Source organism: Thamnophis sirtalis, unplaced genomic scaffold (assembly GCF_051295495.1).
Source record: "Thamnophis sirtalis isolate CommonGarterSnake01/CBP01778 unplaced genomic scaffold, rThaSir2_p1.2 scaffold_6, whole genome shotgun sequence".
NCBI classification, from domain to species: domain Eukaryota; kingdom Metazoa; phylum Chordata; class Lepidosauria; order Squamata; family Natricidae; genus Thamnophis; species Thamnophis sirtalis.
In genome coordinates this window covers 50,874,657-50,900,327 of record NW_028261386.1, presented here as the reverse complement: position 1 = coordinate 50,900,327, position 25,671 = coordinate 50,874,657, and the positions used below count along the sequence as shown (strand labels likewise).

Below are 25,671 nucleotides of genomic sequence, written 5' to 3'. Positions count from 1 at the left end.
TATAAAAATCAAATTTTCTACTACCAGAACATGTGAGAGAACTTGAAAGTAGAATACCCAAGATGTTTAAATACACTGTTACATTTCTTTTGCAATAATTTTATTTGCAATAGTGATGAATATCTGTCGCTCTAGTGTAGCATGAGGGCTTGTGGTTGGTTTCTGAACATTTTGTTGCCAGGCTAGGTAAAATCTTCAGCTGAGTTTAGGGGATAATTTTATGCCAAACTATTTTTCTTACAAATACATGAAAAATATCTTTGTATCTTGTTAGTCAAGAATGTTTTTGGATGAGTTCAAATATGATTATTTCCATCCCTCCTAAATTCACAAAAATGCAATAACATCTATAAACAAATATTGTCTTTGTGTGCTTTGCTGGTTTAGTTCAAGTTTATTAAGAAATGAAATTCCAGAGATTGCTGAGGTAAAGTTGCTCTAACCAGAAGTTGACCTGCTATACTTTTTATTGAAAACATGTAGAAACTCATGCCAGTGCAGATGCTCCTGAAAACTATAAAATATGTAAGCAAACAGGCTTCCCTTCTAAGCTTTCTATTGTCAACACTAGTAATTCTGCAATACATACAAATCATTTGTGGAGTCATTTAAGTTAAACTTGTTCTTGGGCGAAAGTGAAGCATTGCTTCAGCAAGCAATTGCCTGGGGCAGCAGTGGAAACCTCCCAACTATTCATTCTGCATTCTCTGGGCATCCTCTGCTGAATGATTGGACGTGTGAAATACTATAGACTGGTACAGGGGTCAAACTTGATCTTGTCACAGGACGGATCCTGAGGTATTGTGATGTTTTTTTCCTTTGCAGAGCCAGGGTAGGCATGGCCTGTATGTGACATATCTGGCCTGTGGGCCGCCACCTTGACAGGTCTGCATAGAGGATATTAACTCATTCCTGTTGCTAAAAGGTTTAGCTGCTACTCCTGTTGCTTTCTGTACACAGAAGAGTAAAGACATCATACACCCAGCATAGACTCTTGCCTAGTCCTGATTTGTTTATTTATTAAACATTTCTTAGGCAACTCAAAGACTCTTGAAAACTTACACAAAGTACTTTTAAATAATCATGCTAAAAAGGACCATAAAGATGGCAACAGCAAATCAGAAGGCTCTCTGAAACAGTTTGGTCTTCAACAGCTTTTGAAAGATCAGTTATGACTATTGCAACTATTGCATATTTGTTGATCTAAATTTTGGGCCGGTATTTTTTTTCCCCATTAGGTTGTATAGTTTTCAATTGTGCTTAGTATGAAACAGTTTCAGAAGGAAGATTCGGATTTTGTTTTGTTTTAAGTTCAAGTTAGTACTGACGGTTGCCTGGACAAGTACTGCAGTTTTCTTGGCAAAGTGTTTTAGAAACTGTTGGTCTCCTATGGCTGAGAGTATGGAAACAGGTCCAAACTCACCCGCTGGCTTTGGGTCAGTCTCCAGGTTTCTAACGTAATGCCTTAATCGCTACACCAAACGGGTCTCATTCTAATCTATGGCGGCATTTAAATAAAACACACCAGGTTTCAAAAATCACGATTGATAGTCACAGTGGTTGTGTTCGCATGTGTCCCAATGGCATTCATGCATCCCACAAAGGACTTGCTTTACAATATTTTCAGAATTAATCACGACTGTCTGCCTACCCGCAAAAACACCTCTTCAATAAATCAGTTTCTGCAATCACACATTCTTCTATTTGGTTTTCGGTTGAATACATTCCGAGAGTAAAAAGCGGAACCTTCACCGTAGCTACTCTCAGCTTGTACTCTGATCCTCCGTGATTCCTGCATGTCTTCGGATCAGCGGCGACCGAAACAAGGGGACTCGCTATTGTTTTTAACGCGCTCGGACGCCTTCATTCACGGAGGCTTCCCTTTTTTATTTCTCTCGAGTGAATGACGTCATTGGCTAAACCGGAGGCAGAACTTGGTGTGAAAGTCGGAGGGATGAGAGGGAGGAACGCGCCACTGACTTGCAGCCAATCAGTGGGCACTAAGAGCGATTCAAATGCTTTGCCTTGGCCAATGGCGGCGGTTGGCGCCTCGGCCTTCGCGCCTCCCAGCAGGACAGGAGGGAGGGGTTTGGAACGTCGCCGTGTCCTCCCGCCTGCAACCGCCGCTAAAAGCGGTTAGTTCGCCTCGCGGTTGAGCTCTACGCTCCCTTTTTGTCTCCGAGGACTCCCGCTCTCAGTATCCAACTACCAGGGAGGGTAGTAGCCGCCAGGTGAGGGCGCGTACATATTATGCGGGCCGGGACACACCCCTTCAAGCGCCTTTCCCAAGGTGGGAGGGCACCGGGCGGTCGCCGCCTCCTTTGCCTCTTGCGGTTCCCTTCTTTTCCCCCTTCTCCATTTTCTTAGGCCTCGGCGGACTTCATGTAGTCGTCTTTGGGCTCTTTTCTCGTTGAGTGTCGCTCTTCTCCCTCCTTCCAGGAGTTTCACGCCCGCTGACGTTAGTTTTCGCTCGAATTGAATCCTGGAAGTTCAAGTGAGCGAGCGTTTTTGAACGAAACCTTAGAATGGTTCCAGTGGGGGCCGCGAGGGGGCGCCGCCGAGCTCGTTGTAAGGAGACGTATTCTCTATATTATCGCTTCCCTTCAGAGGCGCGAAGAGGTGCGGGACTTGTAATGCAATAGTGTAAAGTAACTAGGGAGGATAATTCCATCAAAGATTATACTCATTTCGAAATTAATATGCTTGGGTTCGCACGTGTCCTTGAAATGTGAATGTGTTTTATTGCGTCGTATATATTGCAATCCCTTCAGATAGTTTTTATTACTTCAAATGAGGAGCAAATAAAAGACAACCTTTTACAAGTTCCTATTTCAAACAATCAACCTTAAGATTCTGAAGAGTTTGTCAGAACGGCTTCTGAAAGATAAAAATAGTAGAATGGTAGAAGTTTTATTGCAATTTTTAACTTTGATCGGTATTTGTTAATACATTCTAGTACAGTGAATAACATGGAACAAATACATCTGAACGAACACATTTTTCAAAGTGACTTAATTACAATAAAATCAAATAAAACATTTTTATAATAAAAAAGGTATTTCCAAAGAGTGTGAAGTGGCACAAAAATAAACTGAAAACTAGGTGGAGATAATTTATAATTGGACATCACAACTAGGAAAGTCACTTAAGTTCGTTGAATATGGCATAGATGTAAACATAACAGGTTTCAGTTATTGTTTTGCAATGCTCTTAACTAAAATTTGGGCTGAATATAATAAGGATTTGGGCCATTCTGTAAGAAAAGTGTGAAATAATGTATCAAATTATAAGAAATATTTTGTGTCTCTGAATGAATATATCAAATTATAACAAAAATAGATACATTGTGTCACTGAACACAAATATGTTGTGAAATTAAGAAAAAGAGGAAGGACATAAAACCTTATCTTAAGGAATTGACGCCTGTACAGAAGTAAAGATGTAGCTTTAATTAAGGCTAAAATATGAACTGGTGTCATGTAGAATATTATTGGGTGCATATGAAAATAAATATCCATAGGCTATCAATAGTTGCAGTTTACTTTCCAATGAATGCTGATTATAAAAATACCAAAAAAGATTTTGGGAAAAAATAAAATTTAAAATAAATGCCATTTGGTGGAGAAAGTTATTCTGTCAGGTAAAACTGTGGTAACAAGTCAAAAAGATACAAAAAAAGTGAATAGACTATTCAGAGACTCAAGAATAAAACAGAATAGTGACTGATGAATATGCAATACAATACAATAGCAGAGTTGGAAGGGACCTTGGAGGTCTTCTAGTCCAACGCACTGCCTAGGCAGGAAGCCCTCTATTGTTTCAGACAAATGGCTATCCAACATCTTCTTAAAGACTTGCAGTGTTGGGGCATTCACAACTTCTGGAGGCAAGCTGTTCCACTGATTAATTGTTCTAACTGTCAGGAAATTTCTCCTCCGTTCTAATCTGCTTAGAAAAAGGATACAAAAGGTATATCAATCAAAATGCATAATTTATTTTATAACATTGAAGAACTATCACAGGATAGTTGAGAATTTACTCTTAAGAAATGGCTAAGTCTTGATAATGATAGCTAAGTGATGCTTTCTAGATGCTCTTAAATTCATACCAAGTGTAAGAATATATAACATGAACAGAGTACAGATAGTCCTTGAGATATGGACAGAATGAAGCCTGCCCATTATGGTCACATGTCGCAGCAGTTGTTAGGTAAAATGTGTCACCCAATGACACCCCCATCCCTGCTCTTCCCAATGAAATGTTAAATGAATGTGCAGAGCATGGAGTGCCTTCTGGGTGGGGGAGGCCGTTGAAGGCCTAGTACAGGCCTAGGTCTGCAGGTTCTGGGTCCTCCCAAGACATCCCATGCACCACTTCATGCACCTTCAATCAATCAATCAGAATAGAACTGGAAGGGACCTTGCAGGTCTTCTAGTCCAACCCCCTGCTCAAGCAGGAGACCCTGTACCTTTTCAGTTAGGTGGCTGTCCAATCTTTTTTAAAAAAAACCTTCAATGATGAAGCACCTAGAACTCCTGAAGGCAAGCTGTTCCATTGGTTAATTGTCCTCACTGTTAGGAAGTTTCTCCTTAATTCAGGTTGCTTCTCTCTGTGATTAGTTTCCATCCATTGTTTCTTGTCTTGCCTTCTGGTGCTTTGGAAAATATATTGACTCCCTCTTGTGGCAGCCCTTCAAATACTGGAATACTGCTATCATGTTACCTCTAGTCCTTCTTTTCTCTAGACTGGCCATCCCCAAATCCTGCAATGTTTTTGTTTCTAGGCCCTTAATCATCTTAATTGCTCTTCTTTGTACTTTTTCTAAAGTCTCAACATCTTTTTTTGGTAATGTGATAACAAAAACCGGATGCAGTATTCCAGGTTGGTTTTACTAAGGATTTATAAAATGGTACTAATACTTCATGTGATTTCTATGCCTCAGTTTATACAATTAAGAGTTGTATTAGCTTTTTTGACTGCTGCCACGCACCGCTGGCTCGTGTTAGGTGATCGTTCACTAGGACTCCAAGGTCCCTCTCACAGTTACTCCCAAAGGTGCTTTTTCAAGAGACAACTGGACTTTCTGATTTTTCTTTCAAGAGATTTTGCTTGTCACCCAAGAAGCTTTTCCAGAGCTGAAGAAGCTTCTTGGAGGAGAAGCGAAACATTTTAAAAGAAAAACCAGAAAGTCCAGTTGCCTCTTTAAAAAGCACCTTTGGATGACTGAGAATCTCCATAGACATCTCACTGTTACTGTTTTTGAATGAGGTTTCTCCTCATCTGTATTTGTACCCCTGGTTTTTCCTGCCTAGGTATAAAATCTTGCTTTTCTCCACATTAAATTCATGTTGTTGGATAGGGCCTATTGTTCAAGTCTATCAAGATCTTTTTGGATCCTGAGCTTGTCGTCTGGGATGTTGGCAATTCCTGCCAGCTTAGTGTTGTCTGCAAATTTGATGAGTTCCCCTTCTATTCTCTCATCTATGTCATTTATTAAGATATTGAAGAGTACTAGGCCTAAGTACTCTTGTGGTACCCCACTGCTTATGTACATGTAGATGCCTTTAGTCCCAACAGGCCTTTTTCCCAGAGTGAGTTTGCAGGATGGTCCAGAGATGGTATTATCACAGCCAATTGGCCTCGAGACTGGGTTGAAACTGAAGCCACGCCTCTGGGCTCCTCTCCTCTGACTCCAGTTTCAATCCAGTCTGGCCAAAGAGAGGTTGTAAATTCTTGACTCCTGATCTGATTCAACTTTTCTGGACCATCCTCGACTCAGCTTGCTTTTTTCTCACAAGATGACCCTTCCTTCACCTCCCAGTAAGTCCCTGCCGATAGCTGTGGCTTTTTCCAGCTACTCAAGGGTTAAATCTCAAGGCTGGGAGGCTCCTGTGGCTGGGTCGCTGTCCCAGTGGACATTTTGGCCGGTGACCACGTGGAGCCCTGAGAGAGCAGATCAGTGCCAATGGGGGCTAAAGGGCTCTGGTTTCCAGCCTGTCAGCCCAGAATCCTAAAAGGAGAGCTTGCCTCGCTGCAGCAGCATTAAAAGGGCGCAGAAGAGAGTGTGGGCCGCGGAAGCCTGAGGGGCGGCAGAGGCAGCTGGGAAGCAGCACGTCAGCAGCAGACTCCCTGAGAAGCCGCAGCAACCCCGAAATGTGCCCCGCTGGTGTTTTAAAATTCAGGGCATGTGATGAAAGGAGTGAGGACCTTGCCATTCTAGCTACAGAGGTGGGGGTGAGGAGCGAATCGCAGGAAGCACGAGGAGTGTTCGTAAGTAGTTGCGTGATGGTGGGTAGATCCCCTTCCCCTCCATGTCTCCTGAGGAGGGGACTTCCACCAGGCAGCGTCCCACTGCCTCTTCCAGGAGGCTTAAAGCCTTGGCTGACACTCGCCCTTCCCGTGCCAGCCAAAGAGATGAAGCTAGGAGGCACAGGGCCCACAGGGCCTTGGTGAGAACTTTCTCCAGGGCAGAGAGGATGAGGGCTCTGCAGGGCAAGATCAGTCCCCCCCCCCTCCAGGTCCAGGTCACCCCTAGGAGGCCCTTCCAGACAGGATTCTCCCCCTAGATCACCAGATTCCTTAAGGGAATGCAGTGGGGGGAGGGTTGCCCATTCCCCTCCCCTTTCCATGGAGGATTTTGACCAGGTAGATATCCAGCCTGGGTTTCTATCCCTAGAGTCTCAGCTGGGAGGTAGAGATCCATCCAGGCCAAACCTGGCACCTACCCTCAGCCATAGTCAGGTGCCTGGGGCATCCAGCTGGCACTCCTTGGATATGGAGGACCTGCCTGTGGGTCTTCAGAACCTCATTGAAAGAGCCATTGCATCTGGGGTGCCTGCAAGCATGCAGCGCCAGGGACCTCGCTCTGCCTCTCAGGGTGAGGTCACAGTCCCCAGCTCTTCATCAGCCCAGCCACAGGGCCCTTCCCAGCCAGTCCTTCCCCCCCCCCCCACCGGTCCCCATCCTTGGCAAGTGAGCGGTCTGTCCTGGGGGACAAGGTGCAGCGTGACCCGGATTTCTCTCAGAATGAGGAGGAACTGGAGCCTGAACCTCTAGCCTTCACGGGATTGTTCCCTCCTAACTTGTTCTGGTCCCTCCTATGCAAGGTGTGTGCCACTGCCCAGCTGAGGGGGGGCGAGGGGACCAAGGCAGGTGAGCCAGCAAGGAAGCCCAAGGGCACAGTCTATTCCAAGCCCAAAGAGGTTAAGGAGAAGATTCCTGCTACTGACCTTGTCCTGGAAGTAGTTAAGAGATAGTGGGAGACACCTGGGGCTTTCCCCACCCCAGGCAGCAATGACAGACGGTTCTATAACATTGAACCAGATTTCTCCCAAGCATTGCAGATGCCCTCTGTGGATCCGTTGGTGGTGGCCTTGGCTGCCCCAGCATCGCTGGTACCCAAGGATGTGGCAGACAACCTGAAGGCAGAGGACAGGAAGGCTAAGATGATCCTCAGGAAGACCTTCCAGTTGTCGGCTTGGGCCATTAAGGCGGCGACCTCTGCCTCGTTTTTCAACTGTACAGCCATCCTTTGTATGGAGCCGATTCAGGCACGCATTCCACCGGAGGATGTACGCCTACACCAGGACATCAACAAGTTAGTGGCGGTTGCTCAGTTCTCAGCTGAAGCTACCATAAATGCCATGAAGTTTGCTTCCAGGGCTATGGCATCGTCCATCGCGTCACGTCACCTCCTGTGACTCTGTGGCTGGCAGGCGGACAACAAGGCGAAGTGGCAACTAGCGACAGCTGCCTACATGGGGGGGGTGTTCCCTCTTTGGGACTTCCCTTGACCCCATCCTGGTGGAGGATAAGAACAAGAAGAAGGCGCTTCCAACATCGACCAAGAAAATGGAGCAGAGGTCCATGCCCTATTATTGCAGATTAGCACAGCAACCACAGGAACAGGACACCCACCAGAGCAGGTACCCCGGGGGAGCGGGCAGATAGGCCATCCGACAGGGGATTCTATAGGGACAGAGCCCACTTCCAGCCTCAAGGTAAATGACCCTTTCGAGGAGATGGTGGTCGCCCCTTCCACCGGGGCAAGTAGGTCACCTGCAACCCCATCCATTGGTAGCCACCTAGCACTGTTTGCAGACGCCTGGGCAGAGCTAGCCACGGATGCCTGGGTCCTCAGTACAGTGACCCATGGTCTCCGCCTGGAATTCCTTTCCCTTCCCCCCATTTGTTTCCGTGTGTTCCCCCCGGCCAAGAACGTTGACAAGCGCAAGCAGATGTGACAGGCCATCCAGCACCTGCTTGACATTGCAGCCATAGAGAGAGTCCCTGAGGACTAGGCGGGCAAGGGGTTTTATTCAAACCTGTTCCTAGTGCTAAAATTATCAGGGGGATGTCGATCCATTTTAGACCTAAAGATCCAAACTAATTCTTAGTGTATAGACGTTTTAAGATGGCTTCCCTTAAGTCCATTCTGGCAGGGATCCGGGAGGGGGACTACATGGCATCCATTGATCTCACGGAGGTCTACCTGCACATCCCCATCCTCCCCGAGCATAGGCGTTTTCTCCGTTTCTCCTTCTTAGGGCTTCACTACCAGTACAGGGCTCTACTGTTTGAATTGGCTTCGGCCCCCAGGACTTTTACCAAGGTGTTAGCGGTAGCGGCTGCCCATCTGAGGGAGATTCCCATCAGGCTTTTCTGCTACCTGGATGACATCCTTGTTCAGGGAAGGCGTCTCCTGCTCAGACTAGGTCAGACCTTCTGCAGGACATTGACACCCTCCAGGGCTTAGGGTTCTTTTTTTATATATATATATTTATTTTCAAAACAAACATACAAATCCTCCTTCTTTACATACTGTAGAAAGAGTATCAATTGGTTACAAAAGGCTTTTGTGCATCTCTTCCACCATCATCAAATATATTCATATTAACTCTAATATCTTAACTCGGATATTTATTATATTACCATCATCATACCTCCAATTTTATTTGACTATGATTATTTAAACGTCCATCATAAAATATACCAAGATTTAACACATAACCACATACTGGCATTTCATTTACTTATTTATAAAATCCTCCATTAACATTAAATCCTCATATCCTATTCTAGCTAAACATCCATATTTAATACCAAAATTTTCTAATCCTCCTTTCCAAATCCCTGTTTACCATTTACATCCAATTCCCTTATATTATACCCATACATGTATATAATTTATTATCATCATCCTTTCTTTATTTAACTATATTCTATATCATAACATTTCCCCCCCTAATAATTAAAACTTAGCTGTGTCTAATTTTGTTCTTTTTATTGTTATTGTTATTAATAACCTTTATATATAGTCCAAAAATATTTCTAGCCTTCCCTTCACGAGTAACATTCAATATTCATATCCAATTATTACTTATTATAACACTAGACATTGTATACATTACTATCATTATCAATTATTTTATTTAACTATACCTATTGTAACTAAATTTAATTGAGCTTAGCTAGTTTTAAATTATACTCTTCCATCTATCAACCTGTATCTTTCCAATAGCAAAACAATCTAATGTCTTCTGCCATTTGTGGATCCAGTCCTCCAAACATCCTCTTGATCAAATCTGTGTGAACTCCTCTTAGCAACTCCTTGCTTGTAATATCTCTCATGTAGTCTTGACACCCTCTTTCTGTTTCCTTGTTCAGCTTGTCTTTAATTATCAGCAGTGTTATCAAATATTTTGCAAATAGTATTTCATAGTCCATAAATTCTTTAATGTTTTCTTCTATGTCCTGTCCTTTGAAATAAATTTTCTCTCCATTTAATTCCTCTTTCAATATTCCATTCTTTCTTTTTTCAGAAATAAACCAATTGCCATGAATATCAACAGGTTTAATCTCTTTATATTCGTCTTCCATTTCAGTTTTTTGAATTTCAATCTCCTCAGTTTTTTCATCATATTTTATTGTTAAATGCTCCAAATATTCCAATCTTCTCTCAATTTTTTCCTCTGTATTTAATAATTTTTGCAGTTCTAAAAGTATTCCTTGCAAATTCAAAAACTGCGGACGCCATATTCATATGCAGTTGTTTTTTTCTTAGATGGTCAGCAAGATTAAAACACATTCACAAGCTCTCTGTAAGTGAAAACAAACTTCAAAGGGACAGCTGTGGAATCTTATCAGATCTTAAGCCAAACAGCCAGGCAGTAAAACCTTGCAATGTTGAAGTCAAAACAATCAATCTTGCAGAAAGTCACAAAGAAATGTTAGAAGGAAGTTTAATCCAGCCATTTGAAAAAGGTTTGCTTAGATTCAATCCATGTAAATAGCATTTAAAAAGTAAGATAACCACCGTCCAGAACCATTACAAAGATAAAATTTGCCGCTAAGTTCTTCTATTCTTTGATTTAAGTTGGTTTTTAGATTTTATAGGCAGTCCGTATTTTTTTTAAACAAAAGTTTCTCACCAGCTGGAAACACTTTCTCTTTCGCATCGTTCCGTTCTGAGGCTGCCCTGACTTTTTCAGTCTTGACAAAAGACTGGAATTTTTATTACCGTCTCGAAGACCTTTTCTTGCTTCTTTCGGAGATTTTGTGATATCCCTGAGATCAGCAAGACGTAATTTTCCTATTCACCATTTCTTCGGGATGATTTAGGTCCGTTGGGATCCCCCAGTAATAAAAATGTCAACTGCGATCTTAGAGCTTTGAGATTGCACGTCATCTTGTCACAGCGTCGGCCCCACCCTCCAGGGCTTAGGGTTCTTGATTAATTTCGAGAAGAGTACTCTCTCCCCATCCACCCGAATCCCACACCTGAGGGCGGTGATTGATTCCGGTTGGGTCGAGTGTTTCTTTCCCCGGACTGCAGATCCAACTTGTTGAAGTTAATTAACCAGATCCGGAAGGATCGTTGTGTTTCTGTAGCCCTTCTTTCCAGCTTGCTGGGAAAGTTCATCTCATGCATCGAAATGGTCCCGTTGGTGCAACTACATGCAAGGACGCTCCAATGGAGGCTGCTGCCATATCAGAGGACCAATTCCAGCAACTCGATGTTCAAGGTACCAGCGACGCCACAGGTGCTGATGTCTTTCAAGTGGTGGATGTCCCCAGCTTTGCTCAAGGCCTGCGAATTGTGGGAACAAGAGCGCCTCATACTGAGAACAGACGCCAGCCTGTTCGGTTGGGGTGGTGGTGGTGACCCTTGGCTCCCAGCTGGCACAGGGCTGGTGGTCAAAGAACGACCTTCAACATAACATAAATTGGCTGGAACTTCGGGCAGTCCACCTTGCCCTATGACGGTTCCAAACCTCAGTAGAAGGTCATCACGTCCTCGCAAAGGCGCACATCAATCGACAGGGGGGCACACAATCCAGGGCGTTGCACACCGAGGTGATGTTGCTGGGATACTGGGCAGAGAAATACCTGCGCTCCATCCGAGTGGAACACATCACCGGCGTCGACAACCATCAGGCGGACTGGCTGAGACGGTAGACGGTAGACAACGGATAGTGGAGTCCAGAGGATCTGTCAGAGGTTCGGGAGACCGGTGGTGGACCTGTTCGCCACTCCGTCCAACGCCTAGCTGCCACGGTTCTTCTCTTGGTTACCAGCTCGGGGAACAGAGGGGGTCAACGCCCTTTACTCCAGGTGGCCGGTTGGGCTGTTGTACGCTTCCCCCCCCACCTCTCCTTCCTGGGGTAGTCGGAAGGTAATCATAGAGCAGGCCGAAGTAATCCTAGTGGCCCCCTACTGGCCCAAGAAGGCTTGGTTCGCGGACCTGCTGAGTCTGTCGGCAGGGAAACCGTGGAGGATTCCCCGGGGGGGAGGTGAGATTGCTACAGGGGAAGTTGGTCCATCCAGGTCCACAGTGGCTCCAACTGGCCGTGTGAAGATTGAGCGGAAGTGCCTGAGAGGCGCCCTCCTGTCCCAAAAGGTGATCAGAACCATCGAGGCCTCCCGCAGTCAGTCAACCAACAGGATTTACGATTCCACTTGGGAAATGTTTGTCTCCTGGTGCCAGGCCGCCCACGTGACCCCCTCCAGGGCCACGGTCCCTCAAGTCCTAGATTTCCTCCAGGAGGGTCTGGACAAGGGGCTGTCCCTACCCATGGTTAGGAGATAGTTGGCCGCACTGGCCACGGTGCTACCTGGGGAGGGGTCCACTCCGCTACCTCGTTTGCCCTTAGTTAAGAGGTTCCTCAAGGGGGCGTCTTACCTTTGTCCACCACCAGTCCACAGGTTTCCTACGTGGCACCTTCCCATGGTGCTACGGGCCCTTATGGCTGAGCCTTTTGAACCACTCCGGACGCTTAGCCGGAAGCTCCTCACTTGTAAGGTGTGTTCCTGGTGGCTATCACCTCGGCTAGGCGACTCTCGGAGCTGGGGGCTCTCTCCACCAGGGAGGATCTATGCACATTTCACAATAACAGGGTAGTGCTATGCCTGGACTCGGCTTTCCTTCCAAAGGTGAACACAGTCTTCCACCGGGCGCAGGAGGTGGTTCTTCTGGATTTCTGCCCAGACCCGACCAGGGAGTGGGAGCACAGTTGGCACCGTTTAGATGTAAGAAGGGCCTTACAGATTTACCTAAGGCAGACGGCAGAGTTTCGTAGGTCTGAGGCTCTGTTTGTGTCATTCCAACCCTCGTCACTAGGGAAGAGGGTCTCCCCGTCCACCATTAGCCGGTGGATCCATCTGGCCACTGCCCTCGCCTACGAGGCACAGAACTTGCGGGTTCTGGCTGGCATCACGGCCCACTCCACTAGGAGTGCGGCCACCTTGGCGGCCTGAGTCTCCCAGACCTCTATAGAAGACATCTGCAGGGCAGCGACTTGGGCATCCCCGTCGCCCTTCATCCAGCACTACAGGCTGGATGGCTTCGCATCTTCCGATGCGGTGTTCAGCCGCAGGGTCCTGCCCTTGGGACGAAACTTGGGTATGTCCCATCTCTGGACCATCCTGCAAACTCATTCTGGAAAATGACAGTTGGTCTTACCTGAACTGTTATTTTAAGAGGTCTTTGCAGGATGGGCCAGTTCCCACCCTAGGTTAGATAGACAGTATTGTGGGGTGGAGGTGTCTCCTTTGTGACTTGTTTTCAGGATCTCTGGCGCGCATACTGCATTAAAACTGAGGCGTGGCTTCAGCTTCAACCCAGTCTCAAGGCCAATTGGCTGTGATAATACCATCTCTTAAAATAACAGTTCAGGTAAGACCAACTGTCATTCTCACTACCACCTGGTTCTCCCAGGCCATAGGACTGATTCCCACTCCACCAGATCGAACATCCTTCTCCTCACTTATTTTTTGAAGAGGACCTTTTGAAGTTAAAGTATTTGCTTATATTTTGTAGCTTAAGAATTGTTTTAAATGTGGTCTCCCTTTTTTTTTTTTTTGAAATATATTTTATTCATTTTCACATTCCATTTTACAGTCACTTATATACTGAATATTTGCTATAAGAAAAGAAATAAAATAAAATAAAAAAGAAAACACAACTCATCATCATTCACAACCCCACCTGACACTTCCATCCTCCATACACCCCATCTTCCGCCTCCAACTTTCCTTTCCTCCCTCTAGCACTCCCCTTCCCTACTTCCCTTTCCCCTCAAACCTTCCCTCCCCTTCCTCCTAGCATTCCCCTTACGCCCTCCTTACGTTCCCCTTACTCCTTCCTTACTCCTCCCTCCTCTTTCCCTCTACCTCTCCCCTTGGTGTGTTCCTTTATTCAACTCTTATTTATTAATATTGAACTATAATATAATAGAAAAAATAAAAAATAAACCAAGGAAAAAAATATAAAGAAAGAAAAGAAAAAAAGGAAAAAACAACCGTATACAAGTGCATTCTTCTTCTTATTGAAACTATATTAGCACCCACCCACCCACCCCCCCGTAGATCCCCATCCCTAGTCCCCCCGACTTCCCAGGGCCCACACCTGGCACTGCCCTCTGTCAAACCCCTTCTAAAGTATCTTATGATCGTGTGAATTAAAAATAAAAGTAATATAAAAAAAATAGATAAAAAGAAATTACAAATTATAAAAAGGAAAAGAAAAGAAAAGAAAAAAAAGAAAAAAAGAACTCTTTGTATTAAGCTCAGCCCCCCATCTTTACTTATGTTTAAACAGTATAAATCATTCTATATGTATTTTATTCTCGTCTCTTGCTTCTTTGTTATTTGTTATTCTACTACCCCACCCTCCTGTAGACTCTCCAGTTCATCTTCCTTAACCTTATATTCAAATAAAAATGTATACAAATTTATGCAGACATCAGTTTACAATCTAGCTCAAAGTAATCTCACCAAACTTTCCCTTCTAATAAGAGTTAAGCAGCATGAATCATTCCACATATTCAAATAATACTTTACACAAGAATCAGTTTGCCTTCTATTTTAAAATAATCTCATCAAGCTTTCCCTTCTAATAGGATTTAAACAACGTAAATCATTCCGCATGCATTTTACCCTCGTCCCTTGCTTCTCTGATGTTTACCACTATTTCCCATAGTCCCTCCAAATAATCTTTCTTAACCTTATTTTCAAACAATAATTCACACAAGAGTCAGTTTACCTTTTAACTCGAAATACTCTGATCAGGCTTTCGCTCCCCCTCCTATCCCGCGTTACCCGGCTCCCTCCTCCCAAGCTAAAGTTCAGTAAGGTTACCATCTCCACTCTCTTCACTTTAGAGTCCTGGACAGTTTAAATTAAAGTTCAGACATACAAGTCCCGTAAAATATACATTCAGCGTCCACATAATTCAGTCCCAATATCACACCACCAATATCCAATTCCGCTTTTTCTACCGGAGAGAGATCGCAAACCCCCATTCAATCCACAACTTTGACGAATATTTTGGAATGTCTAAATCCTCGATCTCCGCTCTTCTGCTTCTCCGAGAGAGGGAGAGCTACCCCCTCCATCTTGCAGCCATGTGGTCTGCTGCTTGCCTTCTCCTTCGGCTTGTCTTTCCTCTTTTCCAAGTGAATCAGGAAGTCCCGCCTTCAAAGTCTTGTAGTAGAAATCTCGAGCCTCCGAAACAGAATTGAAACGAAATCTTTGATTCTCAAATGTGACCGTAATGCCGGCTGGGGCCTCCCATTTATATTGTATCTGGTGGTTTCTAAGCTCTTTAGTTAAGAAAGTATAGTCTCTTCTTGCTTTTAACATCTGGGATGGTATTTCTTTGAAGACAATCAAATCCTGCCCATCAACTCGCAACCTGTTATTGTAAAACTTTTGCATGATTGCATTTCTGGATTCTTTTGTGGAGAAATATATAATTATGTCCCTCGGGAGCTGTCGCTGTTCCGCTACCAACGAATTCTGGCGATAGATTTTCCGAATCTGCCAATCAAAATTAAGTCCCGGGCTTCCCACCGCATGGCTGAAGGCTTCAACAAAAGTCTGTTTCAAATTCTCTCGCTCCTTTTCGCGCAATCCTCTGACTCTTATTGCAAATGCCTTCTTGTTAAAATTTATCATAACGAGCTGTTCTTGAGTATCTCTAATTTTTTGTTGTAATGTTTGGATATTAGTAGTCAAATTAGAATTAGCCTCCTCCAAACTTTCCAATTTATTCTCCATTTCAGCGGTATAATCTGTCAAAGCAGACACGGCTACAAACGTATTCGCCTTCATTTGGGCAATCTTAATCTTTAAATTATCATATAGCTCCAATACAAATTCTTTAATTTCCTGTTTAAAGTCATTAAGCATTTGAAAGAAAAATTCCTGTGTTAAGAATTCTCCAGTAGAGGGTGTAGGAGACAAGGGCAGCGATTTCATAGTAGATTCTTTAAGGACATTCGTAGAGAAACGCTTCGATTTTGACCTGGGAGCCATTATAAATAAACAAACAGCGCTCTCGCTCCCCTCTGTTTCCAAAAAAAAAATTATTTTGTTTATAGATTTTAGATAGTTAATAAGGAGTGGCCTGCAGGAAGGTAAAGCCGGCTAAGTACATCCCCTATCAATCACCAACGGAGAAAAATCGCCATTTTGAAGTGCGTTTAAACAAGCCTCTAGGGCAAATGAGGCTGGTGTTTAAGATAGTAATAAAAGCAAAAATCTCTCAGGGGTGGGACCCGCTCGTATTAATCATAGCTTCAAACAACTTTGCTTTGTCCTGAGGGGGGAGTCACCTGTCTAGGGCTGCAAAAAAAACAGCTGAGAAGAACTGGCTGGAGATAAGAGCTCAGCTTACGCTGGATCTAATCTCCGTCCACAGCCAAAAAAAAAGAAAAAGGCTGTGAACTACGAATAGACCCTAGCCACCGAGCTACTCCCTGCCCCTTTCTAGCCAAAAAGGGGTGATATCTATGATCTTATTTAGATATACAGACCAGATCTCTGAGAGGAGCTCCGTTGAGCCCTCTTCGGCGACAGGCTCCGCCCCCAGAAGCCAATGTGGTCTCCCTTTTGAAAAAAAAAAAACCACAAATATTTGTAGAGTGCAGATCTCAAGCTGGTCAGTTAAAATGTGATTCTGACAGATGACATGCTTGTATGGCAAACTGATTGTGACGATAAATTTGTTCTCTCTTCAAGATCCTATTGCATCCCAAAGCTGAACTAAAGACACTAGGACTAAGAGGCCTTTCACTTATTACTAATACTACTACATAAAGCACATGCTGAAGAAAGCAGGTTCCTGCATATACCCTTTGCACTAAGAAAAAGTGACTTACATGGAGCATAATAAAAAGGTCTTTTAAAAATCACTCCTATCAAGCTGAGGAGTCATGAATATTTTTTGCAGTACATTCTGAAAATAAGTCATTTGCAAAGCTATTAAGGGATAAGATTCTGTCCATTGAAACTAGATAGCGCTACATTATTAAAATACAAAAATTCTTGGCGATATGAAATTCTATCCATTTCACTATAAATACTGATTGAACAAAATTTTGCAATTTTATTTCATACATATGGAACTGATAATTCCGTAATAAATGTACATATGCTGTCTCTAACATGAGTTACATAACAACCTATAGTTATATTAAATTAATTTGAAGACCTGCATACATAGCTCAATGGAATACTACCTGTCCATTATTTCTGCAAAGTCTAATCTATGAGGACATATGTGCTTTATTTTGGGAATGTCATGGTATTTTCCTTTAAGTAACTTGAAGGGCAAAGCATTTAGTGTGATTAGGGAGGCTGTCTAATACCTGTCATTAAGTCATATTTGTCAGGCAGGAAGAATAGTGATCTTTTATTAATTATCTAAGGGCGGGCATGCTCATATGGAATACAATATTATTATAAATATCTGCTTTGACAGATGTTAAGAGCTGTTTTAGAACTTTTGTCACTCCCATATATATAAATCTAAACCATATAACAACTGACTAATTATTTCAGCTTAAAAAATCTTTAAAGTAAATTTGAGATTGCAGTCTAATTTGAGGTTAATTATAGAATTTGTAAGTTCACCTTTATTCCTTCAGATAGGAAATACATATATTTCTCTCTTCAAATCAGTTTTTGATTTTTGATTGCCTGGACTAAACCCTGCAGTTTTTTGGCAAGATTTTTTGGAAGTGGTTTGCCATTACCACCTTTCTAGGGCTAAGAGAAAGTGATTGTCCCAAGGTCACTGAGCTGGCTTCGGGCCTAAGACAGAACTGGAACTCATAACCCTCTGGTTTTTAGCATGATACCTTAACCACTACACCAAACTGACTTTTTCCTGTGTGTTATTGGTAATTATAATGTGTGTTCATTTGAATGGTACACTTAATATTAACTGTGCCTGGAAAAATCAATTTAAGATATTAAAAATATTTCACTAGGGAGGTCTACCATTTCTTTCAATCCAAAGTTTAGTGCTTGATCTTGAAACACACTGACTATATAGTGGAAGTAATGTAAATTATTAGTTTATTACAACATATAGTTCACATCAGAGTTCCCCAACCTTTCTTGATTGGAGGCTTTGGGAAGGAGGGAATGGTTTTGAACAAGGGGCAGGCATGCGCGCGGACATAGAGCTTCATTTGTGAGTGCTCATGTGAGTAGGGCTGCATGTGTACACATGCTCCCCACCGCTGTTGTACCTTGGTTTTGAATGGCCTGCAGCCTAGGGGTTGGGATGGAATCCCTGGGGTAGATTGCTTGATCTGATGAATTTTTTGTTCTAAATTATGATATGTTGCTGTTTTATTGTACTACATTGCTATATCTTAGTCTTTATAGTTTTATTATCAATAATTAGTAATTTTTCTGAAATGATGTTTACATAATTTTGTTAGTCTCTATAACTTTGCTATTACTTTGTTAATTACCTTAAATTTTTATTCCTAGGATGATTGTAATCTTAGTCAACAACTGAAACAAAGATTGATGGTGATGAGTTTAGTGTATGTTTTGAATTGCTATGATTTTTTAATAAAATGTAACGTAATCAAATGGAGTCTGTAATTTCTGTTTCAGGTTATTATATAAATCACCATGTGTACATTGTGTTTAATTTCATAATTTCAAATATTTACTTGAAGTAGGAACAATGGAATCCACATCCAATCCTTTAACTGCTCTACACTTTACTAGTTAATCTGACCGTTATCCATGCATCTGTTTCGTTCCCCTCATTCAACCGGAGGGAATACTGATTTATTTGCTTGATTTTTATGTGTTACTGTTCAAAATGTAACTTTATTTTTCCAATCTACCAAACAGAAGTTAAGATAGAACTTGAATGTCCACAGTTTTTAAAACAGAAATTTAATTTATTACTCCATGCACACATATCCTTTTTTTTCTTTTTAGAATTGGTTGAAAAATGCCCAGGAGAAAGTTTGCAGATGAAGAAGTGGTAATGGGTAGATGGCCTGGAAGTGTGTTATACTATGAAGTAAAAGTAATCAGCTATAATGAACATACACATCTTTATACAGTTAAATATGAAGATGGAACTGAACTTAATCTGAAAGAAAATGATATGAGGGTAAGCAACCTTTGGAATCAGTAAATATATAAAGTTTGGTTAGCTTTCTTGTGAAGCTTTTGTCAATGATAAACAGTTTTGCATACATTTCCCAAAATTAAGTTTTATTTTGTTTATTATCTTTCCCTGTTTTATGATTATGCCCCTAAAGCAGCTTACAAATTATAAAATACAATAAATATTGACAAATTTCTAGAATCAGTCCAACAAAGCAGTTGGTACTTATGGCCCTATGAGCAGGGAAAGAAGAGTCGTAGTGAGCAAGCTTCTGTGATTGTTGCCTGCTGTCTGCCTTCTGTCCAAGTTTAAACTCATCAGAATTTCTCCTACTAATACTAACCACATATACATTCTTCTGGGAAGCATTATTTCTTTAAAGTATCATGATATTAAAAGTGTTTCTTTTTTGTGAAGCAAAGTGTGGGCAAGTTCTGATTCTATAGATCTGTGATGGCAAATCTATGGCACGCAGAGCCATTCTTCAGGGCACGCAAAGTGCTGACCTGTCAGCTGGCCAGCTGACTTCGGCCTTATTTTGAGGCCATTTTTCACCCTCCAGCGTCTTCCCTTAAGCCTCCAAAGCGGACTTCCGGTTTGCTCATAGGACCATTTTTTGCCCTCTGGAGCCTTCAGAAGGCTTTCCTGAAGGCTCCGGCAGGTGAAAAACAGCCCCTTTCATCCTTCGGAGCCTTCAGGAAAGCCTCCTGAAGGCTCCGGAGGGCAAAAAATGGACCTACGGGGAACCCGGAAGTTCGGGAATGGTGACTTCCGGTTTGTCTGTAGGGCTGATTTTTGTCCTCTGGAGCCTTCAGGGACCTTCAGGAGGCTTCCCTGAATGCTGTAGAGAGCAAAAAGTGGCCCTACAAGCAAACAGTAAGTGACTTCCGGTTTGTCCGTAGGTCCATTTTTCGCCCTACGGAGGTCAAAAATCGACCCTACAGACAAACCGTAAGTCACCATTTCTGAACTTCCAGGTTACATGTAGGTCTGTTTTTTGCCCCCCGGAAGCTTTAGGGAAGCTCCTGAGGCCTCTGCAGGGCATCTGGGCGGGATGGGGAGGCTGTTTTGGCCCTCCACAGGTTCCTAGAAAGCCTCTGGAGCGTGGGGATGGTCAAAAAACCGTGGCAAAAGCGGGGGGCCTTGCTGATAGTGTGCATGCGCGTCCACTGGGTGCGCACGCATAGAATTATGGGTGTGGCACGCTGGCGCATGCCCCCCTTGTGCTCCCCCCGCTTTTGGCATGGCAGCCAAAAAAGGTTTGCCATCACTGCTATAGGTAATATTGTATTCTATCAATTTGTTCAAAGTTATATATGATGGGAGTTAATCTCTGTATCTGAAAGTTTACAAATATACAGTTGTTTTAACTGTGTAAATCTGAGGCACATCATTTGGGGATTAGTTCATTGCTTTCCAGAGGCATTTTAAAACCTGCAGATGTCCAGTAATTGTTACTAAATATAGGTTTTCTGACTTTGATTCTTGCAATGTTTTGAAGCACCTTTCCCCTGCAAATGGACTAGACTCTGATGTATACTTATTAGTGTCACAAACTGATGAACTAACTAAAGAATTTCACTTAGGAAAAATCCTTATGGCTATTTTTGCTTTTGAATCTATTTAGCAACGTCAAGGAAATTAAATGTAATGTTCCAATCAGTTCTATTTTTCTATATAAGAATTTTAGCTGTTCAGTATAGCAAAACCTAGATTTAATATCTAGGAGAAATCTAGGAGAAAAGGGTGTCTTTTCAAGTTCAATGTCTCTAAAAGAACAAATGGAATGTTTGATTTAAAAAAAAACATGTTTTGCATATGAGGAAAAAATTTGATCTGGCAGCTGATAAAGTTGATGCACCAAAGACAGGTCAGAGCTAAGGAGTCAAATGAAAGTGGGATTTCTAAGTCTGGGAGTTTCAGAGCTAGCACAGTCACCCAACCTAATAGATTAGGCCTATTAGAGGATCTCCTGGAGACTAAACAAACCAACTGACTAGGGCTACGTTGTACCAAATGTAACAGCTATCCAGATCTGATAGGTCTAAAAAATCCAAAATCTGTTCAATTGGGATTCATTAAATAAAGAGATTACTGTACATTCATGTATACCAGATCTTTGTTAAATATTGGAATCACATAGTGAAGTGTGAAAATATAAAACTTTGTTTAAGCAACGTAAATAAAATTTGAACTTATGGAATATATTCATACTGATACATATAAACATTCACAATTATATTGAATTATACTTGCATTGTACACTGAATAGCCCATCTAAAGATAAGCCAACTCTCAATTTTTAAAACAAAGTACTATGAAAAATGCTCCTTCAGTAGATGAACTGACCTTGAAAAAATTTGTTTTCACAATTGGCATATTCATCAATTATTATCATTCATTTTCCTATCTCTTCTAATTGCCATATATTGTTTATTAATTCATTTTCAAACAAACATAAAATAATGTATAATAAAAACGAACACTTTTCTGTACACACACACACATACACACACACACACACAGAGAGAGACAAAAGTGAGAAATGTTACATAATAACATGCATGATAAGAACAGAACAATCTTTACAATTATAACCTGGATTCACCTGATCTTGTAAATCTTTTTTAAAATAATAAACCCCCTAATCTTTCAATGTTTCCCTAAACTTCCTGATAATTTTTTTCAAAGAGAAAGATAATGTGATATTTTCTAATTAACCAAATATCTAATTTTCTCAGAACTGCTAAATCCCACATCTTCTGAAATCCATTCTTTAGAATTATAGTATTTTTTCATCTCATAAGGACTATTCTTTTTGGTATTATTATAGCATGGAAAACTCATCTTTTTTTAACTATAATTACATTTTAAGTAATTGTATATAATTCAGCAATATACTCATATTTAGAAGCCAGATATTTTTCAATAATTTTCTCAATGTAAAATCTAATAATATTCAAAAAATGGCATTGGAAGGACTGCTCAATTTGACCAAAATATTGTTTTGGAATAAAGATTGTTTATATATCAAACTTTGTAACCATCTATCTCCCTCATAGATAGCTATTGCTCCTGAAATATACACAATCCTAGAAGTTATATTCATTTAAATTATATTTATTATGCCCCAGCAAGTCAAAGGTATCTTAAAGCCAGCTGGGTAATTTTTGGCCAGTCATGCTCTCTCAGCTCAACCCACCGCACAAAGTTATTGCTGGGAAAATAGGAGGAACGAGTTCACCGACTGAAGTATTCATAAAAAATGAAGGTGAAGTGAAAGTATATTTTAGGAATATAAATCCCTAAATCAGTGATGGCTAACCTTTTTTGGTTCCCCTGTCAAAAGCGGGGGGTGCGCAGAGGGGTCGTGCGTAGGCGTGCCACACCCATAATGCTATGCGCGCAACCCAGTGCGCATGTGCACATTCAACACCCCACCCCCACTTTTGGTGTGATTTTTTTTGCCCTCCCTAGGCTTTAGAGGCTTTCTAGAAGCCTGGGGAGGGCGAAAGTAGTCCTCCCCAGCTCTTCAGAGGCTTCAGGAAGTTCCCTGAAGTTCCAGAGAGTGAAAAATGGTCCTGCAACCAAACTGGAAGTCTTTTCCTGAACTTCCAGTTTGCCCTTAGGTCTGGTTTTTCGCACTCTGGAGGTTTCAAGGAAGCCTCCGGAGGTCAAAAAAACAGCCTCAAAAGAAGGACGGTCAGCTGGCCAGTGCATTCGTGCATGCTGGAGCTGATAGGGCAACGGCTCACGTGCCCTAACGCATGCCATAGGTTCGCCATCAGGGCCCTAAATGTTGAATAAAATTAGTAAAACTCACAAATCCTATGTATGTACCATTATTTGTTACGACATTTGACCCTAAAGGAAATAAATTAGATTAACCCCAAATATTTTTTTATCCAGACTAAAAATTATATGACTAAATTTCATTCATTAGTAATTGTAATGAGGAAGTACAATTACTAAGCATAACAAATGTATCAAATGGCAAAAGGAAAAATCTTTTATTTTAAGAATCAACCTTTACTTCATCTGTATCGGAAGATGATTTAAATTGTATCTAATCGTTTCAAAACTAAATTAAACAGTACAGGAAGCAATGAGCAACCCTGTTAAGTACCGTGTTACCTTTAGATGCTGAGCAGTCTTTAATACAGTTCATATTAAGTTTTGAAGGTTATGATTAGGTATGGATTTCCTACATATTTTTATAGATGTATATCAATATATTATTCACATATTGCCACAGTTATTAGAAATCATATTTTCTGAATCAGTTGTTGCATTTTCCTATCAGTTTATTATATTCACTCTTAGATGATGTTTCTGGAACTTGAGATTTAAAATAATGTGCCACTTTAAAATGAAAATATAGATATCAATACTTACTGCTAGCTAATTAAGCTGTAATAAAATAATTTTATTTTCCTTTTTTTCTAGTCTGTCTCATCTTTTCGATTTAGAAAAAGCAGCTCTTCCTCAGGTTCTCCATCAAGACGGAGTGGTAGCAGATCTAGATCAGGCTCTAGATCTCGTTCACCTGGTCGACCAGCAAAACACAAACGTCGTTCTTCTTCCCGAAGCAGAGAACCAAAAAATGAAAATAATATTGGGGAACCTAATCTGACTCCTTTGGTATTTGATTTGATCTCTCTTAACTCTTGTGATGAGGGAGGGGTGTATTACAAAGCTATATTCATATTTTGTTTTCTATTGCTTTGAATTCCTTTAGATTTAATTAAATTGTTCATCAATGTGATCTAAAAGCTGTGTTAATTATGTTGCTATATGTTGCTAAAACTTAGATATTATAATGAAGTAGGAGCTTTACCTAGGTACACGTTTTTCAAGATGAAATAATAAGATATGGGAGATAATAGTAATGTAATCTGTTGTCAGCTGGCAAAATCTATTTGTCATAAAGCTATGCAGCTTTAAGGATACCTTTAAAATAAGTTTAATTGCTTAAAAAACACTACTCAAACATAGGCTCTTAATACCTATACAGATTGGAATCTGTAACCACATTGACTTTCAGTATTTTTCAAATGTTATAATGTAGTTTTTGATTGAAAATACTTATTTTGAAGGAAAATATGGTAAACATATTTAGAAATGTAATTTGTTTACGTTTCAATTTAATGTATGAAAGGGTTGGAATGAATTGGAACAGAGCATGCATCTGTGACAATGGTAAGAATTATTTGGTAGTTTTCCAAGGAAGGTAAGGTGTTACTTCAGGAACTTATAGTTTCCTGCACCTTGTTAGTCTTTGTTGCATATGCTTGTTACAAGACAATCCATGCTCCACAGTTGCACCTATTGTTATACCTAATGAATACTAACAATAGTCGTAAACGATGTTAACTAAAATTTGATACTTAAATTACTTTGATGACTTCTATGTGATTTTGTTCATTCTACTTTGGTTAAACCAAAGAAGCAATACATGATAAGATTCAATAAAAACTTGGGATATACAGAACCTCCCATTCATGAAAGCTACCTAATGACTCCTTGGATGGCTGGACTGGCATGGGTTAGAAGAGATTAGTTCAGAACTTTCCAGAATGTTCCATTTCTGAAATGATGGCTTTTGTGCACAAATTCAAGTAATTTGTCGCAGTTCACTAGTATCTGAAAAGTCCATCAAAATGAGAGTAAGATGATGGAGTTTAGTACAGATGTTGTTGAACATCAAAGTATGTATTTATATTTCATTATATTTAGACATTGTCCAACTGCTATTGACATTAATGAGAAGTACAGGAAAATATGGCACAGTAGTAACTATGCTTCAGTATAGGGCTTTTTGACTGAAGAATCTTCAAGCATTGTTGCAATAAAAGGATGGTAAACCAATGTTCTAATTTAAATTAGAATGCTACATTAAGTAGAATAAGGCTAGAGAATGTTTAGCATTACTGGTCTTTGTAACTAATAAAGATTTGATTTAAGTATGTAGCAATTTTCTAACAAATAGAAATCTTGTAAAAAAAGAAAGATTGTTTCTAAAGAACTCCAAAGGGAATGAATTCAAATGTATTGGTAGAATAGCCACCTGCCTTGGTGTATTATGGTGTATGTAGTCAACACAGAAATGTTGGCTACATACCATATGCTTCTTTCAGTCAGAAACAAATGCTTCTCCGGGGAACTGGATTGGACAGAACCTAGACAGATTAGATGGCTTATATCTCCATCACTTAGGATCAGTAGTAACCTTCTTCATCTGGAAATTGAGCTAGGCATATAATTCTTGAAAACAACCCCCCGCCACCCAGGGAAGTTGCAGCTTCACTTTTCAAGTTTGGAAAGAATCAAAAGTTAATTCTAAAGATTCCCATCTTGGTAGCAAAAATCCTGGAAATTATCCATTTCCCCTTTTGGCTTTAGCATTACTGTTTACTTCAGGGTGCAGAAGTCAGATTTACAGATAAGCAGCATGTAAGTGTCACAGGTTTTCAGCCTCTTAAGTATTCTTTCCCAACCTTTATGATTACAATAGCATGATTCCTCCATCTCTTAAAAACAAATCCACTGGTTTCACTCTTCTGGAGCACCAGTCTGGTTAGCTTTCATGCTCCACATTCATTTTGTGCTGGTTTTGCCTCCCTCATTCCTGCCAAACAGAAAGGAAGAAAGTGACTGATCTAGGAGGAGATTGACAATTGAACAGTTATACAATTCCAAAATGCTGGTTTTCTTTCTTCAAAATATATAAGGTGGCTTAGGATTTT

General features: G+C 41.2%; 1 protein-coding gene across 1 annotated transcript in view; it reads left to right on the top strand.

Annotated features, from left to right (window-relative positions):
• Positions 1 to 2,093: 2,093 nt before the first annotated feature.
• The window catches only part of LBR (lamin B receptor), a 45,041-nt gene continuing 21,463 nt past the window's right edge, over positions 2,094 to 25,671 (top strand). Inside the window, exons 1-3 of the mRNA XM_087717850.1 lie at positions 2,094 to 2,231; positions 18,751 to 18,928; positions 23,372 to 23,566. Of these exons, the coding sequence (XP_087573976.1) occupies positions 18,764 to 18,928; positions 23,372 to 23,566 (360 nt within the window). The 5' untranslated portion in view covers positions 2,094 to 2,231; positions 18,751 to 18,763. The remainder of the gene's footprint in view (positions 2,232 to 18,750; positions 18,929 to 23,371; positions 23,567 to 25,671) is intronic.